At 50.5% G+C, this 15,479-nt stretch overlaps 1 protein-coding gene across 3 annotated transcripts in view; it reads left to right on the top strand.

Moving 5' to 3' along the window:
• The first annotated feature begins 2,313 nt into the window (after window positions 1-2,313).
• Window positions 2,314-15,479, top strand: part of LOC125629591 (class I histocompatibility antigen, F10 alpha chain) — a 59,488-nt gene continuing 46,322 nt past the window's right edge. For all 3 annotated transcript variants that reach the window (XM_048834967.2, XM_075128939.1, XM_075128940.1), the window contains exon 1: window positions 2,314-2,457. In XM_048834967.2, the coding sequence (XP_048690924.2) occupies window positions 2,394-2,457 (64 nt within the window). In that variant the 5' untranslated portion in view covers window positions 2,314-2,393. The remainder of the gene's footprint in view (window positions 2,458-15,479) is intronic.

Raw genomic sequence — 15,479 nt, 5'->3', positions numbered from 1 at the left:
ACTATTTCCCCTTGTTTATTTCCCCTCCCCCCCACACACACACACTGTTCCTCACACGTTCTTTTCAACTGCTGGAAATGGTCCACCTTGATTATCACTACAAAAGGGTTTTTTTTGGTTTTGTTTTCCTCTTCTCTCCTGCTGGTAATAGCTCACCTTAACTGATCACTCTCATTATAGTGTGTATGGTAACACTTGTTTCATGTTCCATTGTTTCATGTTCTCTGTGTATATAAAATCATCCTACTGTATTTTCCACTGCATGCATCCGATGAAGTGGGCTGTAGCCCATGAAAGCTTATGCTCAAATAAATGTGTTCGTCTCTAAGGTGCCGCAAGTCCTCCTGTTCTTTTTGTCTGTGTTGTTGTTGTTCTCTCAGCTGGAGAGACACAGAGAGCAGCAGGGTATGCTGTAAAGCTTGGACCAGGTATGAAAAATCATCAGCATCATAGCTAGAAATCAGCCATTTGGAACCACAGATATGCAAGTAGAACAGGAAACGTTTAGTTTAGACGTGATCAGGTTTATCTCTTTATTTTGGGCTTGTGGATTCCTCTGTGCTAAACACAGGTGGTTTTGTAACCTTTAAGCTGGACCCCAAGAACGCCATTCTTGGTGCTGAATCCTTGCAGCTGTTCTTTTAATATCTAGCAACTGCCTGATTTGCCACATGTTCTTTCTTTCTTTCTTAATAAAATTTACCTTTTTAAAGAACATGCTTGGATTTCTGTTTCTTAAGAGGTCTGTGCACATGTTTTTTCAATTAGTTGGTGGCAACAGCGGATTTCTTTTTCTTTTCCTTTTCTCAGCTCTTCCCCGGAGGCCGGGGGGAAAGAGCTTGGGGGTACCGCACAGGAAGGAATTCCCAAGTACGCCTTCCTGGGCTCTCAAAGGGGTTCTGCACCTGGGTGGTGGCAGCATTTACCAACCAAGACCAGGGGGATCTGTAACCGTGGGAGTTTAATACAAGCCTGGAGTGGCCAGTATTAATTTTTAGAAACTTTGTGGATCCCAACCTTCTGCACTCGAAATGCCTGAGTGGGGAATCAGCCTTGACAGCATCCCAGATGGGAAAGTTTCCCATTAGCCTGGCTCCCCAGACCAGGAGAGATCAGCCCAGGGCAGTATCCAAAGCCCAGTGATACTAACGCCCACAAGAAGAAAAGGAGGACTTGTGGCACCTTAGAGACTAACAAATTTATTTGAGCATAAGCTTTTGTGAGCTACAGCTCACTTTATTGGATGAATGCAGTGGATTCGATGAAGTGAGCTGTAGCTCATGAAAGCTTATGCTCTAATAAATTTGTTAGTCTCTAAGGTGCCACAAGTCCTCCTTTTCTTTTTGTGTATACAGACTAACAGGGCTGCTACCCTGAAACCTGTCTAAGGCCCACAGTGACTGTACTGCAGCACGGGGCAAACTTCACAGGCCCCAGAGCCTTGGTACCTCCTCTCCCTGCAAGAGGAGGAGACGAACCAAAAATAGTTCCCAGAAATGATGTAAACAGCCAAGTGACTTGCAAAAGCAGAGAAAATAAAGGGGTTAGGTCATCGTCTGGCTGTGCGTAGATCAGGGGGTGGAGCCAGGACTCCTGGGTTCTCTCCCTTGCTCCGGGAGAGAAGTGGGGTCTAGTGGGTAGATCGGGGGCTGGAGCCAGGACTCCTGGGTTCTCTCCCTAGACGTGCGGCTTCCAGGGCAAGTCGCGGCCTCTCTTTGCGCCTCTCTCCCCGGCCGCAGACGGGGCAGGGACGCTGTGGCGGGGCCGGGGTCCCTGCGGTCACTGCCCGCGCACGGAGCGCGGCGGGGGGGGGGGGGGGTCATTCACTCCGTCCACACAGGGGTTCAAGGCCCGGGCCCGGCAGACACGGGCCCGGCGCCGCGGGGGGGTCTCCGGCCGGGGGCTGCGGGGGTCGGACGGGAGGCGCTGACGGGGCCGGGGGCGGCGGGGATAACGGGGGGGGGGGCTGGGAGCGCCCGGCCCGAGCTGTGCCCCCCCCTCACGCCGACCGCCCCCAACAGGGGCAGCGCCCCCCGGCTCCAGCCCCGGGCGGGGACCGGCGGCCTCAGCGCACAGGGACCAACGGGCTCCGGGGAGGCGGGGCGGAGGCGGGGCGGGGCCGGGCCGGGCCGGGCGGAGCGAATCGCTGCCCCGGTCCCCGCAGCCCCGCGGCCGCGTCCCCACAGCGCCAAACTCCCCGCCTCAGACTGTCCTGCCCCGCCGCGTTCTGCCCAGCGACCGATGACGCAGCCGGGCCTGTGCGTCGCTATTGGCGGGATGTCCAGCCAATCCCTGGCGCGGGGCGGTTCCCTCGGGAGGGGGCGGGGCCGGGGCTGGACAGGCCGAGGCGAGTCCCAGCGACGAGTCCGGCCGCGCAGCTCGCGGGGTCCGGGATGGCCCTGGCGCTGCGCCTGCTGCTGCTGCTGGGGGCCGCTGCCCTGCCGGGGGGCCGCTCCCGTGAGTGTCGGGGGGAGACCCTGGGCCGGGGGAGGGGGGAGCTGGGCGTCGGGCCGGGGGGGGCGGGGAGGGGGGAGCTGGGTGCCGGGCCGGGGGGTGCCGGGGGGGCAGTTCTGGGCTCTGCGTTCAGAGGTGTTGGGAGACCCCCCCGCGCCCCCCCGGCACTGAGCGGTCGCTGACAGGGATCGGTGACGTTGCTATAGTGACCGGGGGGGGGTCCTGGCCCCCTTGTGCCCGGCGCTGCCGGGCGCTGCGGGGACAATGTGCCGTGGGGGGCTGAGCGCCCCTGACCCGAGCGGTGACCCCGGCATCCAACGCCGACTGCCCCCAGCCGGGGGTGCGGCCTCGCTCGGACCGGCACCCATGGGTGCTGCACCCGCCGACAAGCCCCTCGCGGCCCCGTGAGGCTCCCGGGCTGCGGGGAGTCCCCGGGGCCAGGCGCTGCCCAGGCCGGGTCTGTGCCGCGTCTCCGGGCCGGCGGGGCTCTCAGACCCGCGTCCTGTGGGCAGAGCCGGGCTGACAGAGCGGGGTAAATTGACCCCCCATGGCTCAGGGTTCAGTGACGGGACTCTCTGGCCGTTCACGGCTCCCAGAAGGTGCTTCAGTTTGACCCCCGGGGCCTGGACTCCTGAGCCTGGCTTGTCCTCGGCTACGTGGGGCTGAGCTGTGTCCGCCCCCGTCTCCTCGCACCCCCAGTCAGCCATGGGCCTGGGCGGCGGGTGGGTGGGTGTGGGGCCCCCTCTTTAGGGAAGGCGAGCCCCCAGCCTGCCCCTTCTGCTTGTGTCCCTCTCCCAGCGGCCGGGGCCACGAGTCCCCCTCGGCCGGAGGAGTCCGGGGCCAGCCCACGCCCTGTGTGTCCGCCTTGTCCCCCACCCCACCTGCCTGGAGCTGCCCCGGGCCAGCCAAGCAGCAACTCCCCTCCCAGACCCCAACCGCTGAAGCCCCTCGCTCTCCTCCGGCAGAAGCATTTGCTGTGCCCAATGCAGGTTCCCGGGCAGCCGAGGAGGCTGGGTTTGCTGCTTGGCTTCCGGGAGTCCAGGGAGGTCACTGATGAACCTAGGAAGCTGAAGAGCACATCCAGCCTTCTCAGCTCCCCGGCATTGCAGGGGGGATAATAAAGCAAAAACTTCCCTCCACAATCCTGCAACTGGGGGTCTGGCGGCAGCGGCAGGGGAAGGCGGGGCCTCCACTGGCCTGATATACCCGCCACGCCTGCCCATGGCAATGGGTCTCATCTGTCCTGGATGCACATCTTTAGAGGTGTCATCCTAGGGAAGAGATGTTAACCCCCTTTCTGTCTCTGGCTGCATGTTGATGCCATGGGGGGGGACACGACTTTGGAGCCCCTGGAAATGTGCATTAATCAGGTCTTAGTTTGGGCGTGAGCTCCCGTTGCAGAGAACAGAACAGGTGCTGCGTTTGTGCCGTTAGGATGTCCTGTAGCTGCCGGATAAAGAGCTTCTGGATCCCATTGAGGGTGGGATGAGGAGAGGGGAAGGCACATCCTGCTTTTTCAGGCATGGATTTGAATCTTCTTTGTTCTCCATGAGGCAGGGGCAACAACCCAAACCTCCACAGAGGCTGGGCAGGGGCAGGACATCAGCTTGGAGGGGAGGGGTGGGTGGGGCAGTGACATCACAAAGGCCTTTTGCAGGAACTCAGCCCATTGGGCAAAGGTGGTGGGGAGGGGGTGACCTCACAGAGAGACCCTGACATCAGCCAGGCAGGGCCGATTGAGCTGGGTGAGGCTGTGGGGTGGGGTTGGGGTATGTTCGAAGTGGTTTAAGGTGCATTGGTGCCCTCGTGTCACCTCAGTAACAGGCTTGGTTTGACGTAAACAGGATTAGGCCCCAGTGCAGCCTGGCCCTACAGGGTCAAGTCATGTCAGGGACCAGGAAGGAAAGCAGAGAAGTGGGGGAGTATGTGTCGGGTTATCCCTGCAGCAATGAGGCAGGAGGCCGTCGTGTCAGGAGGTCACACCCAGAACTGGTGTAACTCCAGTGGTGCAGAGGTTTGGCCTGGGGCCTGCAGGGCTGGGTGTGTGTGCGTGGGCAGAGGAGGACGTTGATGAGGATCAGAGAGAGTCTGGGGCAAGCTGACATTCTCACTGGCTGGTTTGGCTTTTTTAATGCGTTACATCCAGCACCAACTGCGGTGGGTGCCTGGCTGGGCCTTCGTTGAAAGAAAAATCCTCTGTGCCCATTACATTAGAGGTGACCTGAGAAGGGGGAAATAGGGTGTCCATTTCTGTTGCTGCCTAAGGGATAGCAAAGGCTCGAAAGGGTTTTTTCCCCTCCTTGTTTTCTTGTAAGCATCATCTGCCCTGTTTTGCTGGAGGTCTGCTTGGAGCAGCAGAGACCTGGGGTGGGAACTCTCAGCCCTCAAATGGAGGGCCACTGGGTGTAGAATCTTTACCAAGGACAGCTTTTCTTTCTTCTGCTCGACAGGTGTTTGGTTGGGTAGGGCCTTTTCTACACTTCAAACTTGCTCTGGTTTAATTAAACTGGTGCAGATAAATCAGTGCAAACCCCTTTGTGGGCCCTCTTATTTTGGTATCACTGTGGCCTTTTTTAGTTTAGCTTAAACTGATTCCCAGCAACTTAACCTGAACTGAAAAAAGCTTCTGTTACATCAGAATACAAGTGTCCACGTGGGGCTTTGTGCCGGTTTAGCTGAATCAGTTGTGTTTAGTTACACTGGTGCAACTCTCCATGTGGACAAGGCCCAACCGACTTAAGGTAAACAGAAAAAAAGCCACTCTTAGGCTAAGTCTACACTAGATGACGCAAAGTGCTGCCATGGGAGCTCTCCTGCGGCCGCGCTTTGAACTGTCAGTGTGGTGATCTGCGAGCGCTGTGGAGAGAGCTTTCTCAGCGCTCCTGGTAAACCAGGTTGACGAGGGGAATAGCTCCGAGCGCTGGGAGCCTGTCTACATTGGCGCTTTACAGCGCTCTAACTTGCTGTGCTCCGTGGGGGGGGGGGGGGCAGTAATTTTTCACACACACACACACCGCCGAGCCAGCAAGTTAGAGCGCTGTGAATTGCCAGTGTAGACAAGCCCTTAAACTGGAAAAGGAGGGTCCACAGAGCCTCTTGCACTGATTTAACTAAACCAGTTTAACTCACACCTTAAACTGGTGTGAATTTGTGGATAGAGAAGGCTACGGTTTTAACAATGAAGTTTAAACAGTTGTAATAAACTTTTTAGGGCTGTTTTACGTGTAGTGTTTGTACTCTTTTTACACCAATCACTTAGGCTGTGTCTATGGTGCACACCTTACAGCGGCCCAGCTGTGCCGCTACGGCCATGCCGCTGTAAGGCATGCAGTGTGGCCACTCTTTGTTGGCAGGAAAGAGCTCTCCCGCTGACAAAATAAAACCACCCCCAGTGAGGGGCAGTAGCTTTGTTGTTGGGAGAGCATCTCCCTCCTACAAAGCGCTGTCCCTACCGGTGCTTTTCATCGGTAAAACTTTTGTGGGTTGGGGTGTGGTTTTTTTCACACCCACCGATGAAAGTGCAGTTGGACATAGCCTTAGTGTGGACACAGTTATACTCAAGGCTTTAATTTTCATAAGAGTATTTCCCGGAGCCCCCAGGCCTCCCCCACATTCAACAGCATCAGGCTGGAGTCAAGGTTTGAAAATATTTACTGGCGCTCCGCTCCTGCTGAATGTAAACCCTGGTTATACAGATACAGATTATTCCCCTACGTTTACTGGTGTAAAGCATGGCTGTATCGATAGCACTGCATTTGCCGTAGGGATTTTAATTATTTTGAGGAACTAAAACTCTTTTGGTATTGAACCGATTTAACTATTTGGGTGAAAAGAAACAAACAACCAAATTCAATAGTTAAAGCCAAAGAAAAACGGTGTGGAGCTGACCTCGGCATAGGGTTGCCAACCCTCCAGGAATGTCCTGGTGTCTCCAGGAATTAAAGGTTAATCTGCAATTAAAGAGTGTGTCCTGTGATGAAACCTCCAGGAATGTGTCCAACCAGAACTGACCATTACGATGAGTGTAATGTGTTCGGGGCAGGGACTGTCCCTTGCTCTGTCTGCACAGCCCCAGCCCCAGCATGGTTAAAGCTGGGCTGTGCTACCATGACATGAAATAATAATTCCTTCCCCTCTCATGTTCTCGGGTTACACGCCCGCCCCTCAAGTTCTCCAGCTCACTGTCGAGTCTTTCACAAAAAACAGGGCCAACAAGATGGGCCTTTCTAGTGGGAAAAGCAAGCCAATTTAAAAAGTAAAGCTCCCTGCTATCCTCATCCTCAGCAGATGAGAGATGACAGGTCCGTTGGGGATAGGCTACGAAGGGCCTCACAGCTGAAAATAGGCAGCTTCTATTTGATGAGAAGGAGGAGCCAGTGGAGAGAGGCAAAGAGACAAGTGACATGGTCTGATCAAGGAGCTAGGAAACGGTCTTTTCAGCATCTTCTGAAGGGATCTGAGTGGGCTAAGTCTGCGTTTGTCAAGGCCAGAGAAAACGATGTTGTAGCAGTTGAGACACGAGATGCTGAGAGCCTGGGCGAGAGGTTTAGCTGTGGGGGTGGATAGGAAAGGCAGTGTCTTAAAGAGGCTCTACAGAAAGAATCAGCAAGATTTAGGCATAACCTGGATGTGAGGACCTAGAGAGAGCTCCAAGTCAAAGATGACACCCAGGTTATGGTCCTGAGTGGCAGGCAGGATGGTGATGTTGTCCACAGTAACTGACAAAGGAGGTAGAAGGGAGATCTTGGGAGGAAGATTGGGAACTCTGTTTTAACCACATTGAGCTTGAGCTGATGATGAGAAAGTCACAAGGAGATGTCAGAGAGACAGGCCAAGATTTTAGTTTGTGCCGAAAGAGACAGATTGGAAAAATGGATAGGTAGATCTGTGAGTCATCAGCATGGAGATGGTAGTTGAATTTGTGTTTGCAGATGATTTTGCCCAGAGATAAGGTGTAGAGGGAGAAGAGAAGGGGACCATGACAAAACCCCATAGAAAGCTGGAGGGGGATAAGGAAGATCCTCTGACGGACATGGTGAAGGAGTGATTAGAGAGGTCAGAGTAGACCCAGGAGGGGACAGAGATAAAGAAGCCAAGGGGGACAAGATTTCAAGAAGAGCCTGGCAAATGGTGTCAGAGGCGGCTGGCAAGCCAAGGAAGGTGAGGATGGAGCACTGATTTTGAGTCTTAGTTAGGAAGAGTCATTAGAGACTTTGGCAGGAGCGATTTCCCTGGAGTGCAAGGGGTGGAAGCCGGGGTGGGGAGGGTCTTGGAGGGAATGGAGGACAGGAACTCCAGACAGTGATTGCTGAGGCACATTCAATGAGTTGAGAGATGAAAGGGAGAAGGGGCTGTAGCTGGAGAGGCAAATCGAGTCAAGGGTCTTTACGATGGAAGGTGCTGAAGTGTGTTCATATTGTGAGGGGGAAAGAGCCAGAGGAGAGTGAGAGGTTAAAGAGAAGAGTAAGGGAGGGAGGAGAGCGGGTGTGAGGGAGATCAGGAGATGGGATGGGGTCTGTGGGGTGAGTGGAGGGGTTAGGAGGAGAGCAGATGGAAAAATGTCCACATCTGCAAGGGAGAGGGAGGTAGGAATTGAAGGAAGGTAAGGAGAGGGGAGGAGGACTGTCATGTTTTATTGTCATGGATACACATGACTGGTGCTGTCAAACATAAGAACGGCCACACTGCGTCAAACCAAAGGTCAGTCTAGCCCAGTATCCTGTCTTCCGACAGTAGCCAATGCCAGGTGCCCCAGAGGGAATGAACAGACCGTGTAATCATAGAATCATAGAATATCAGGGTTGGAAGGGACCCCAGAAGGTCATCTAGTCCAACCCCCTGCTCGAAGCAGGACCAATTCCCAGTTAAATCATCCCAGCCAGGGCTTTGTCAAGCCTGACCTTAAAAACCTCTAAGGAAGGAGATTCTGCCACCTCCCTAGGTAACGCATTCCAGTGTTTCACCACCCTCTTAGTGAAAAAGTTTTTCCTAATATCCAATCTAAACCTCCCCAACTGCAACTTGAGACCATTACTCCTCGTTCTGTCATCTGCTACCATTGAGAACAGTCTAGAGCCATCCTCTTTGGAACCCCCTTTCAGGTAGTTGAAAGCAGCTATCAAATCCCCCCTCATTCTTCTCTTCTGCAGGCTAAACAATCCCAGCTCCCTCAGCCTCTCCTCATAACTCATTTGTTCCAGACCCCTAATCATTTTTGTTGCCCTTCGCTGGACTCTCTCCAATTTATCCACATCCTTCTTGAAGTGTGGGGCCCAAAACTGGACACAGTACTCCAGGTGAGGCCTCACCAATGTCGAATAGAGGGGAACGATCACGTCCCTCGATCTGCTCGCTATGCCCCTACTTATACATCCCAAAATGCCACTGGCCTTCTTGGCAACAAGGGCACACTGCTGACTCATATCCAGCTTCTCGTCCACTGTCACCCCTAGGTCCTTTTCCGCAGAACTGCTGCCTAGCCATTCGGACCCTAGTCTGTAGCTGTGCATTGGGTTCTTCCGTCCTAAGTGCAGGACCCTGCACTTATCCTTATTGAACCTCATCAGATTTCTTTTGGCCCAATCCTCCAATTTGTCTAGGTCCTTCTGTATCCTATCCCTCCCCTCCAGCGTATCTACCACTCCTCCCAGTTTAGTATCATCCGCAAATTTGCTGAGAGTGCAATCCACACCATCCTCCAGATCATTTATGAAGATATTGAACAAAACCGGCCCCAGGACCGACCCTTGGGGCATTCCACTTGATACCGGCTGCCAACTAGACATGGAGCCATTGATAACTACCTGTTGAGCCCGACAATCTAGCCAGCTTTCTACCCACCTTATAGTGCATTCATCCAGCTCATACTTCTTTAACTTGCTGACAAGAATACTGTGGGAGACCGTGTCAAAAGCTTTGCTAAAGTCAAGAAACAATACATCCACTGCTTTCCCTTCATCCACAGAACCAGTAATTTCATCATAAAAGGCGATTAGATTAGTCAGGCATGACCTTCCCTTGGTGAATCCATGCTGGCTGTTCCTGATCACTTTCCTCTCATACAAGTGCTTCAGGATTGATTCTTTGAGGACCTGATGATCAAATGATCCATCCCGTCACCCATAGGGACACCATTCCTGTCCATCCTGGCTAATAGCCATCAGTGGACCTATCCTCCATGAATTTATCTAGTTCTCTTTTGAACTCTTTAAACCCTGTTTAAACCCTTGGCCTTCACAACATCTTCTGCCAAAGAGTTCCACAGGTTAACTGTGCGTTGTGTGAAGAAATACTTCCTTTTGTTTGTTTTAAATCGAATGCCTATTAATTTCATTTGGTGACCCGTAGTTCCTATGTTATGAGAACGAAGTGTTATTTACTCCTTATATACTTCCTCCACGCCAGTCATGATTTTATAGACCTCTATCATATTCTCCCTTAGTGATCTCTTTTCCAAGCTGAAAAGTTCCAGTCTTATTAATCTCTTCTCATACAGAAGCCATTCCATATCCTTCGTTATTTTTGTTGCCCTTTTCTGAACCTTTTCCAATTCCAATATATCTTTTTTGAGATGGGGTCACCACATCTGCATGGAGTATTCAAGATGTGGGCATCTCGTGGATTTATATAGAGGCAATATGATATTTTCTATCCTCTTATCTATCCCTTTCTGAATGATTTGATTTTTTGACTGTTGCTGCACATTGAGTGGATGTTTTCAGAGAACTATCCACAATGACTCCAAGATCTTTCTTGAGTGGTAACAGCTAATTTAGACCCCGTCATTTGATATGTGTAGTTGGGATTCTATTTTCCAATATGCATTACTTTGCAATTCTCAACATGGAATTTGATCTGCCATTTTGTTGTCCAGTCACCCAGTTTTGAGAGATCCTTTTGTAGCTCTTCACAGTCTGCCTTGGACTTAACTTTCTTGAGTAGTTTTGTATCATCTGAAAATTTTGCCACCTCACTGTTTACCCTTTTTTCCAGATCATTTATGAATACGTTGAATTGGACTGGTCCCACTACAGATCCCTGGTGGACACCACTATTTACCTCTCTCCATTCTGAAAACTGGCCATTTATTTCTGCCCTTTGTTTCCTATCTTTTAAGCAGTTACCAGTTGGTGAGAGGACCTTCCCTCTTATCCCATGACAGCTTACTTTGCTTAAGAACCTTTGCTGAGGGACCTTGTCAAGGCTTTGTGAAAATCCAAGTACACTATACCACTGGATCCCCCTTGTCCACATGCTTGCTGACCCCCTCAAGGAATTCTAGTAGGTTGGTAAGGCATGATTTCCCCTTACAAAAATCGTGCTGACTCTTCCCCAACAAATTATGTTCATCTGTGTGTTTGACAATTCTGTTCTTTACTGTAGTCAACCAATTTGCCTGGTACTGAAGTCAAGTTTACCAGCCTGTAATTACTGTGATCACCTCTGGAGTCCTTTTTTAAAATTGGTGTTACGTTGGCTATTCTCCAGTCATCTGGTACAGAAGCTGATTTAAATGATAGGTTACAGACTACAGTTAGTAGTTCTGCAATTTCACATTTGAGTTCCTTCAGAATTCTTGGGTGAATACCATCTGGTCCTGGTGACTTATTGCTGTTTAGTTTATCAATTTGTTCCAAAACTACCTGTAATGATACCTCAATCTGGGACAATTCCTCAGATCTATCCCCTAAAAAGACAGGTTTCAGAGTAACAGCCGTGTTAGTCTGTATTCGCAAAAAGAAAAGGAGTACTTGTGGCACCTTAGAGACTAACCAATTTATTTGAGCATGAGCTTTTGTGAGCTACAGCTCACTTCATCGGAGGCATACCGTGGAAACTGCAGCAGACTTTATATATACACAGAGAATATGAAACAATACCTCCTCCCACCCCACTGTCCTGCTGGTAATAGCTTATCTAAAGTGATCATCAGGTGGGCCATTTCCAGCACAAATCCAGGTTTTCTCACCCTCCACCCCCCCCACACAAATTCACTCTCCTGCTGGTGCTAGCCCATCCAAAGTGACAACTCTTTACATAATCAAGTCGGGCTATTTCCTGCACAAATCCAGGTTCTCTCACATCCCCCCACCCCCATACACACACAAACTCACTCTCCTGCTGGTAATAGCTCATCCAAACTGACCACTCTCCAAGTTTAAATCCAAGTTAAACCAGAACATCTGGGGGGTGGGGGGGGGTAGGAAAAAACAAGAGGAAACAGGCTACCTTGCATAATGACTTAGCCACTCCCAGTCTCTATTTAAGCCTAAATTAATAGTATCCAATTTGCAAATGAATTCCAATTCAGCAGTTTCTCGCTGGAGTCTGGATTTGAAGTTTTTTTGTTGTAAGATAGCGACCTTCATGTCTGTGATTGCGTGACCAGAGAGATTGAAGTGTTCTCCGACTGGTTTATGAATGTTATAATTCTTGACATCTGATTTGTGTCCATTTATTCTTTTACGTAGAGACTGTCCAGTTTGACCAATGTACATGGCAGAGGGGCATTGCTGGCACATGATGGCATATATCACATTGGTGGATGTGCAGGTGAATGAGCCTCTCATAGTGTGGCTGATGTTATTAGGCCCTGTGATGGTGTCCCCTGAATAGATATGTGGGCACAGTTGGCAACGGGCTTTGTTGCAAGGATAAGTTCCTGGGTTAGTGGTTCTGTTGTGTGGTATGTGGTTGTTGGTGAGTATTTGCTTCAGGTTATGGGCCTGTCTGTAGGCAAGGACTGGCCTGTCTCCCAAGACTTGTGAGAGTGTTGGGTCATCCTTTAGGATAGGTTGTAGATCCTTAATAATGCGTTGGAGGGGTTTTAGTTGGGGGCTGAAAGTGACGGCTAGTGGCGTTCTGTTATTTTCTTTGTTAGGCCTGTCCTGTAGTAGGTAACTTCTGGGAACTCTTCTGGCTCTATCAATCTGTTTCTTTACTTGCGCTATATTGATGACATCTTCATCATCTGGACCCATGGAAAAGAAGCCCTTGAGGAATTCCACCATGATTTCAACAATTTCCATCCCACCACCAACCTCAGCCTGGTCCAGTCCACACAAGAGATCCACTTCCTGGACACTACAGTGCTAATAAACAATGGTCACATAAACACCACCCTATACCGGAAACCTACTGACCGCTATTCCTACCTGCATGCCTCCAGCTTTCACCCTGACCACACCACACGATCCATCGTCTACAGCCAAGCTCTGCGATACAACCGCATTTGCTCCAACCCCTCAGACAGAGACAAACACCTACAAGATCTCTGTCAAGCTTTCTTACAACTACAATACCCACCTGCAGAAGTAAAGAAACAGATTGATAGAGCCAGAAGAGTTCCCAGAAGTTACCTACTACAGGACAGGCCTAACAAAGAAAATAACAGAACTCCACTAGCCGTTACTTTCAGCCCCCTACTGAAACCTCTTCAACGCATTATTAAGGATCTACAACCTATCCTAAAGGATGACCCAACACTCTCACAAGTCTTGGGAGACAGGCCAGTCCTTGCCTACAGACAGGCCCATAACCTGAAGCAAATACTCACCAACAACCACATACCACACAACAGAACCACTAACCCAGGAACTTATCCTTGCAACAAAGCCCGTTGCCAACTGTGCCCACATATCTATTCAGGGGACACCATCACAGGGCCTAATAACATCAGCCACACTATCAGAGGCTCGTTCACCTGCACATCCACCAATGTGATATATGCCATCATGTGCCAGCAATGCCCCTCTGCCATGTACATTGGTCAAACTGGACAGTCTCTACGTAAAAGAATAAATGGACACAAATCAGATGTCAAGAATTATAACATTCATAAACCAGTCGGAGAACACTTCAATCTCTCTGGTCACGCAATCACAGACATGAAGGTCGCTATCTTAAAACAAAAAAACTTCAAATCCAGACTCCAGCGAGAAACTGCTGAATTGGAATTCATTTGCAAATTGGATACTATTAATTTAGGCTTAAATAGAGACTGGGAGTGGCTAAGTCATTATGCAAGGTAGCCTGTTTCCTCTTGTTTTTTCCTACCCCCCCCACCCCCCAGATGTTCTGGTTTAACTTGGATTTAAACTTGGAGAGTGGTCAGTTTGGATGAGCTATTACCAGCAGGAGAGTGAGTTTGTGTGTGTATGGGGGTGGGGGGATGTGAGAGAACCTGGATTTGTGCAGGAAATAGCCCGACTTGATTATGTAAAGAGTTGTCACTTTGGATGGGCTAGCACCAGCAGGAGAGTGAATTTGTGTGGGGGGGTGGAGGGTGAGAAAACCTGGATTTGTGCTGGAAATGGCCCACCTGATGATCACTTTAGATAAGCTATTACCAGCAGGACAGTGGGGTGGGAGGAGGTATTGTTTCATATTCTCTGTGTGTATATATAAAGTCTGCTGCAGTTTCCACGGTATGCATCCGATGAAGTGAGCTGTAGCTCACGAAAGCTCATGCTCAAATAAATTGGTTAGTCTCTAAGGTGCCACAAGTACTCCTTTTCTTTTTCCCCTAAAAAGAATGGCTCAAGTTTGGGAATCTTCCTCACATCCTCAGCCATGATGACTGATGGAAAGAATTCATTTAGTTTCTCCTCAATGGCCTTATCGTCATTGAGTGCTCCTTTAGCATCTCGATTGTCCAGTGGCCCCACTGGTTGATTAGCCGGCTTCCTGCTTCTGATGTACTAAAAAAAATTTTTTTCGCTATTACTTTTGGAGTCTTTGACAAGCTGTTGTTCAAATTCTCTTTTAGCCTTCCTAATTATATTTTACACTTTAATTTGCCAGAGTTTATGGTCCTTTCTATTTTCCTCACTAGGATTGAAGTTTCACTTTTTAAAGGATGCCTTTTTGCCTCTCACTGCTTCTTTTACTATGTTTAGCCATGGTGCACTATTTGGTTCTCTTACTATGTTTTTTAATTAATTTTGAGTATACATTTAAATTGAGCCTCTATTATGGTGTCTTTAAAAAGTTTCTATGCAGCTTGCAGAGATTTCACTTTTGGAGCTGTCTCTTTTCATTTCTGTTTAACTAACACAGCTCTGGAACAGTTCCTGGGGTGACCCATTCAGTGTGTCAGTCCCCTTAGGGTCACACACTCACTGGGGTAAGCTGCTTGGCTTCATCGCCTCCTGGAACTGAACTTCAGAGCCTTCAACACCCTGCTTCATGCCGTGACCTCCCCTCAGGGAGAGCACCTGAACTAGACTCCTGGGAAAGGCTCCCTCTGACTTCCTGACTCTGGAGTGACTCTCAGCCAGTGTTGTAAAAACAGGAGGGTTTATTAGGTCACTAGAGCACAGTGTAGAACATCCTTAGTTAACATAGAGAACAGAAAGTGACAGCAAAGTCCATCTGGGTCTGTCCAGGACCAAGAGCTCTCTCTTTAGTTCCAATCCAGAAGCTTCTCCTCCCTCCAACAGCCCACACTTATCTCTGAGAGGCCCCCTCCTTAGTCTTTTGTTCTTGTTCCTGGCAAACATTGTCACCTGGCCTCCTCCTCAGCCTTTTGCTTTCCAGCTGATCCTGGAAATGGGGAACAGAGGGTCAGATGGGCCATCACCTTAGAAGCTGAAGTTATGGAGGACGAGTGTGGGAGGCTGGAAGGGAGATCCGTGGTGGGGACCAGAGAGGGCTGACGAGGGGAGGAGCTGGGTGGGTGGCAGATGACAGCAGCGTGGAGGGGAGAACAGAGAAATTAGGTGCAGGGCTGGGCAAAAGAAGAGATGGAGTGAGGAGGAGAGAGGGAGGGGCTGGAAGCAGCAGCAACAGGAGAGGAGAAGCCTCTGTCCCACCATGGTCTGACCCCAGGCGAGTGGGAGGGGAGAGGCCACTGCAGGGCAGTGTCAGAGGGAGGGAGCCCAGCCTCTGAGAGGCAGGAGCGGGATCAGACTCTGCTCCATGCTGTTCCTGTTGCTCCCGAGCTAGGTCCATAAAGGGGCTAAGGTGCCTAAATCCCAGAATCATGACCCTGCTTCACAGAATCTCCCACTCAGCTGCTGCTGAGC

Source organism: Caretta caretta, chromosome 5, assembly GCF_965140235.1.
Source record: "Caretta caretta isolate rCarCar2 chromosome 5, rCarCar1.hap1, whole genome shotgun sequence".
Taxonomy (NCBI): domain Eukaryota; kingdom Metazoa; phylum Chordata; order Testudines; family Cheloniidae; genus Caretta; species Caretta caretta.
Note: the sequence above shows the minus strand (reverse complement) of the source record. Positions and strands in the feature narration are given on the sequence as shown.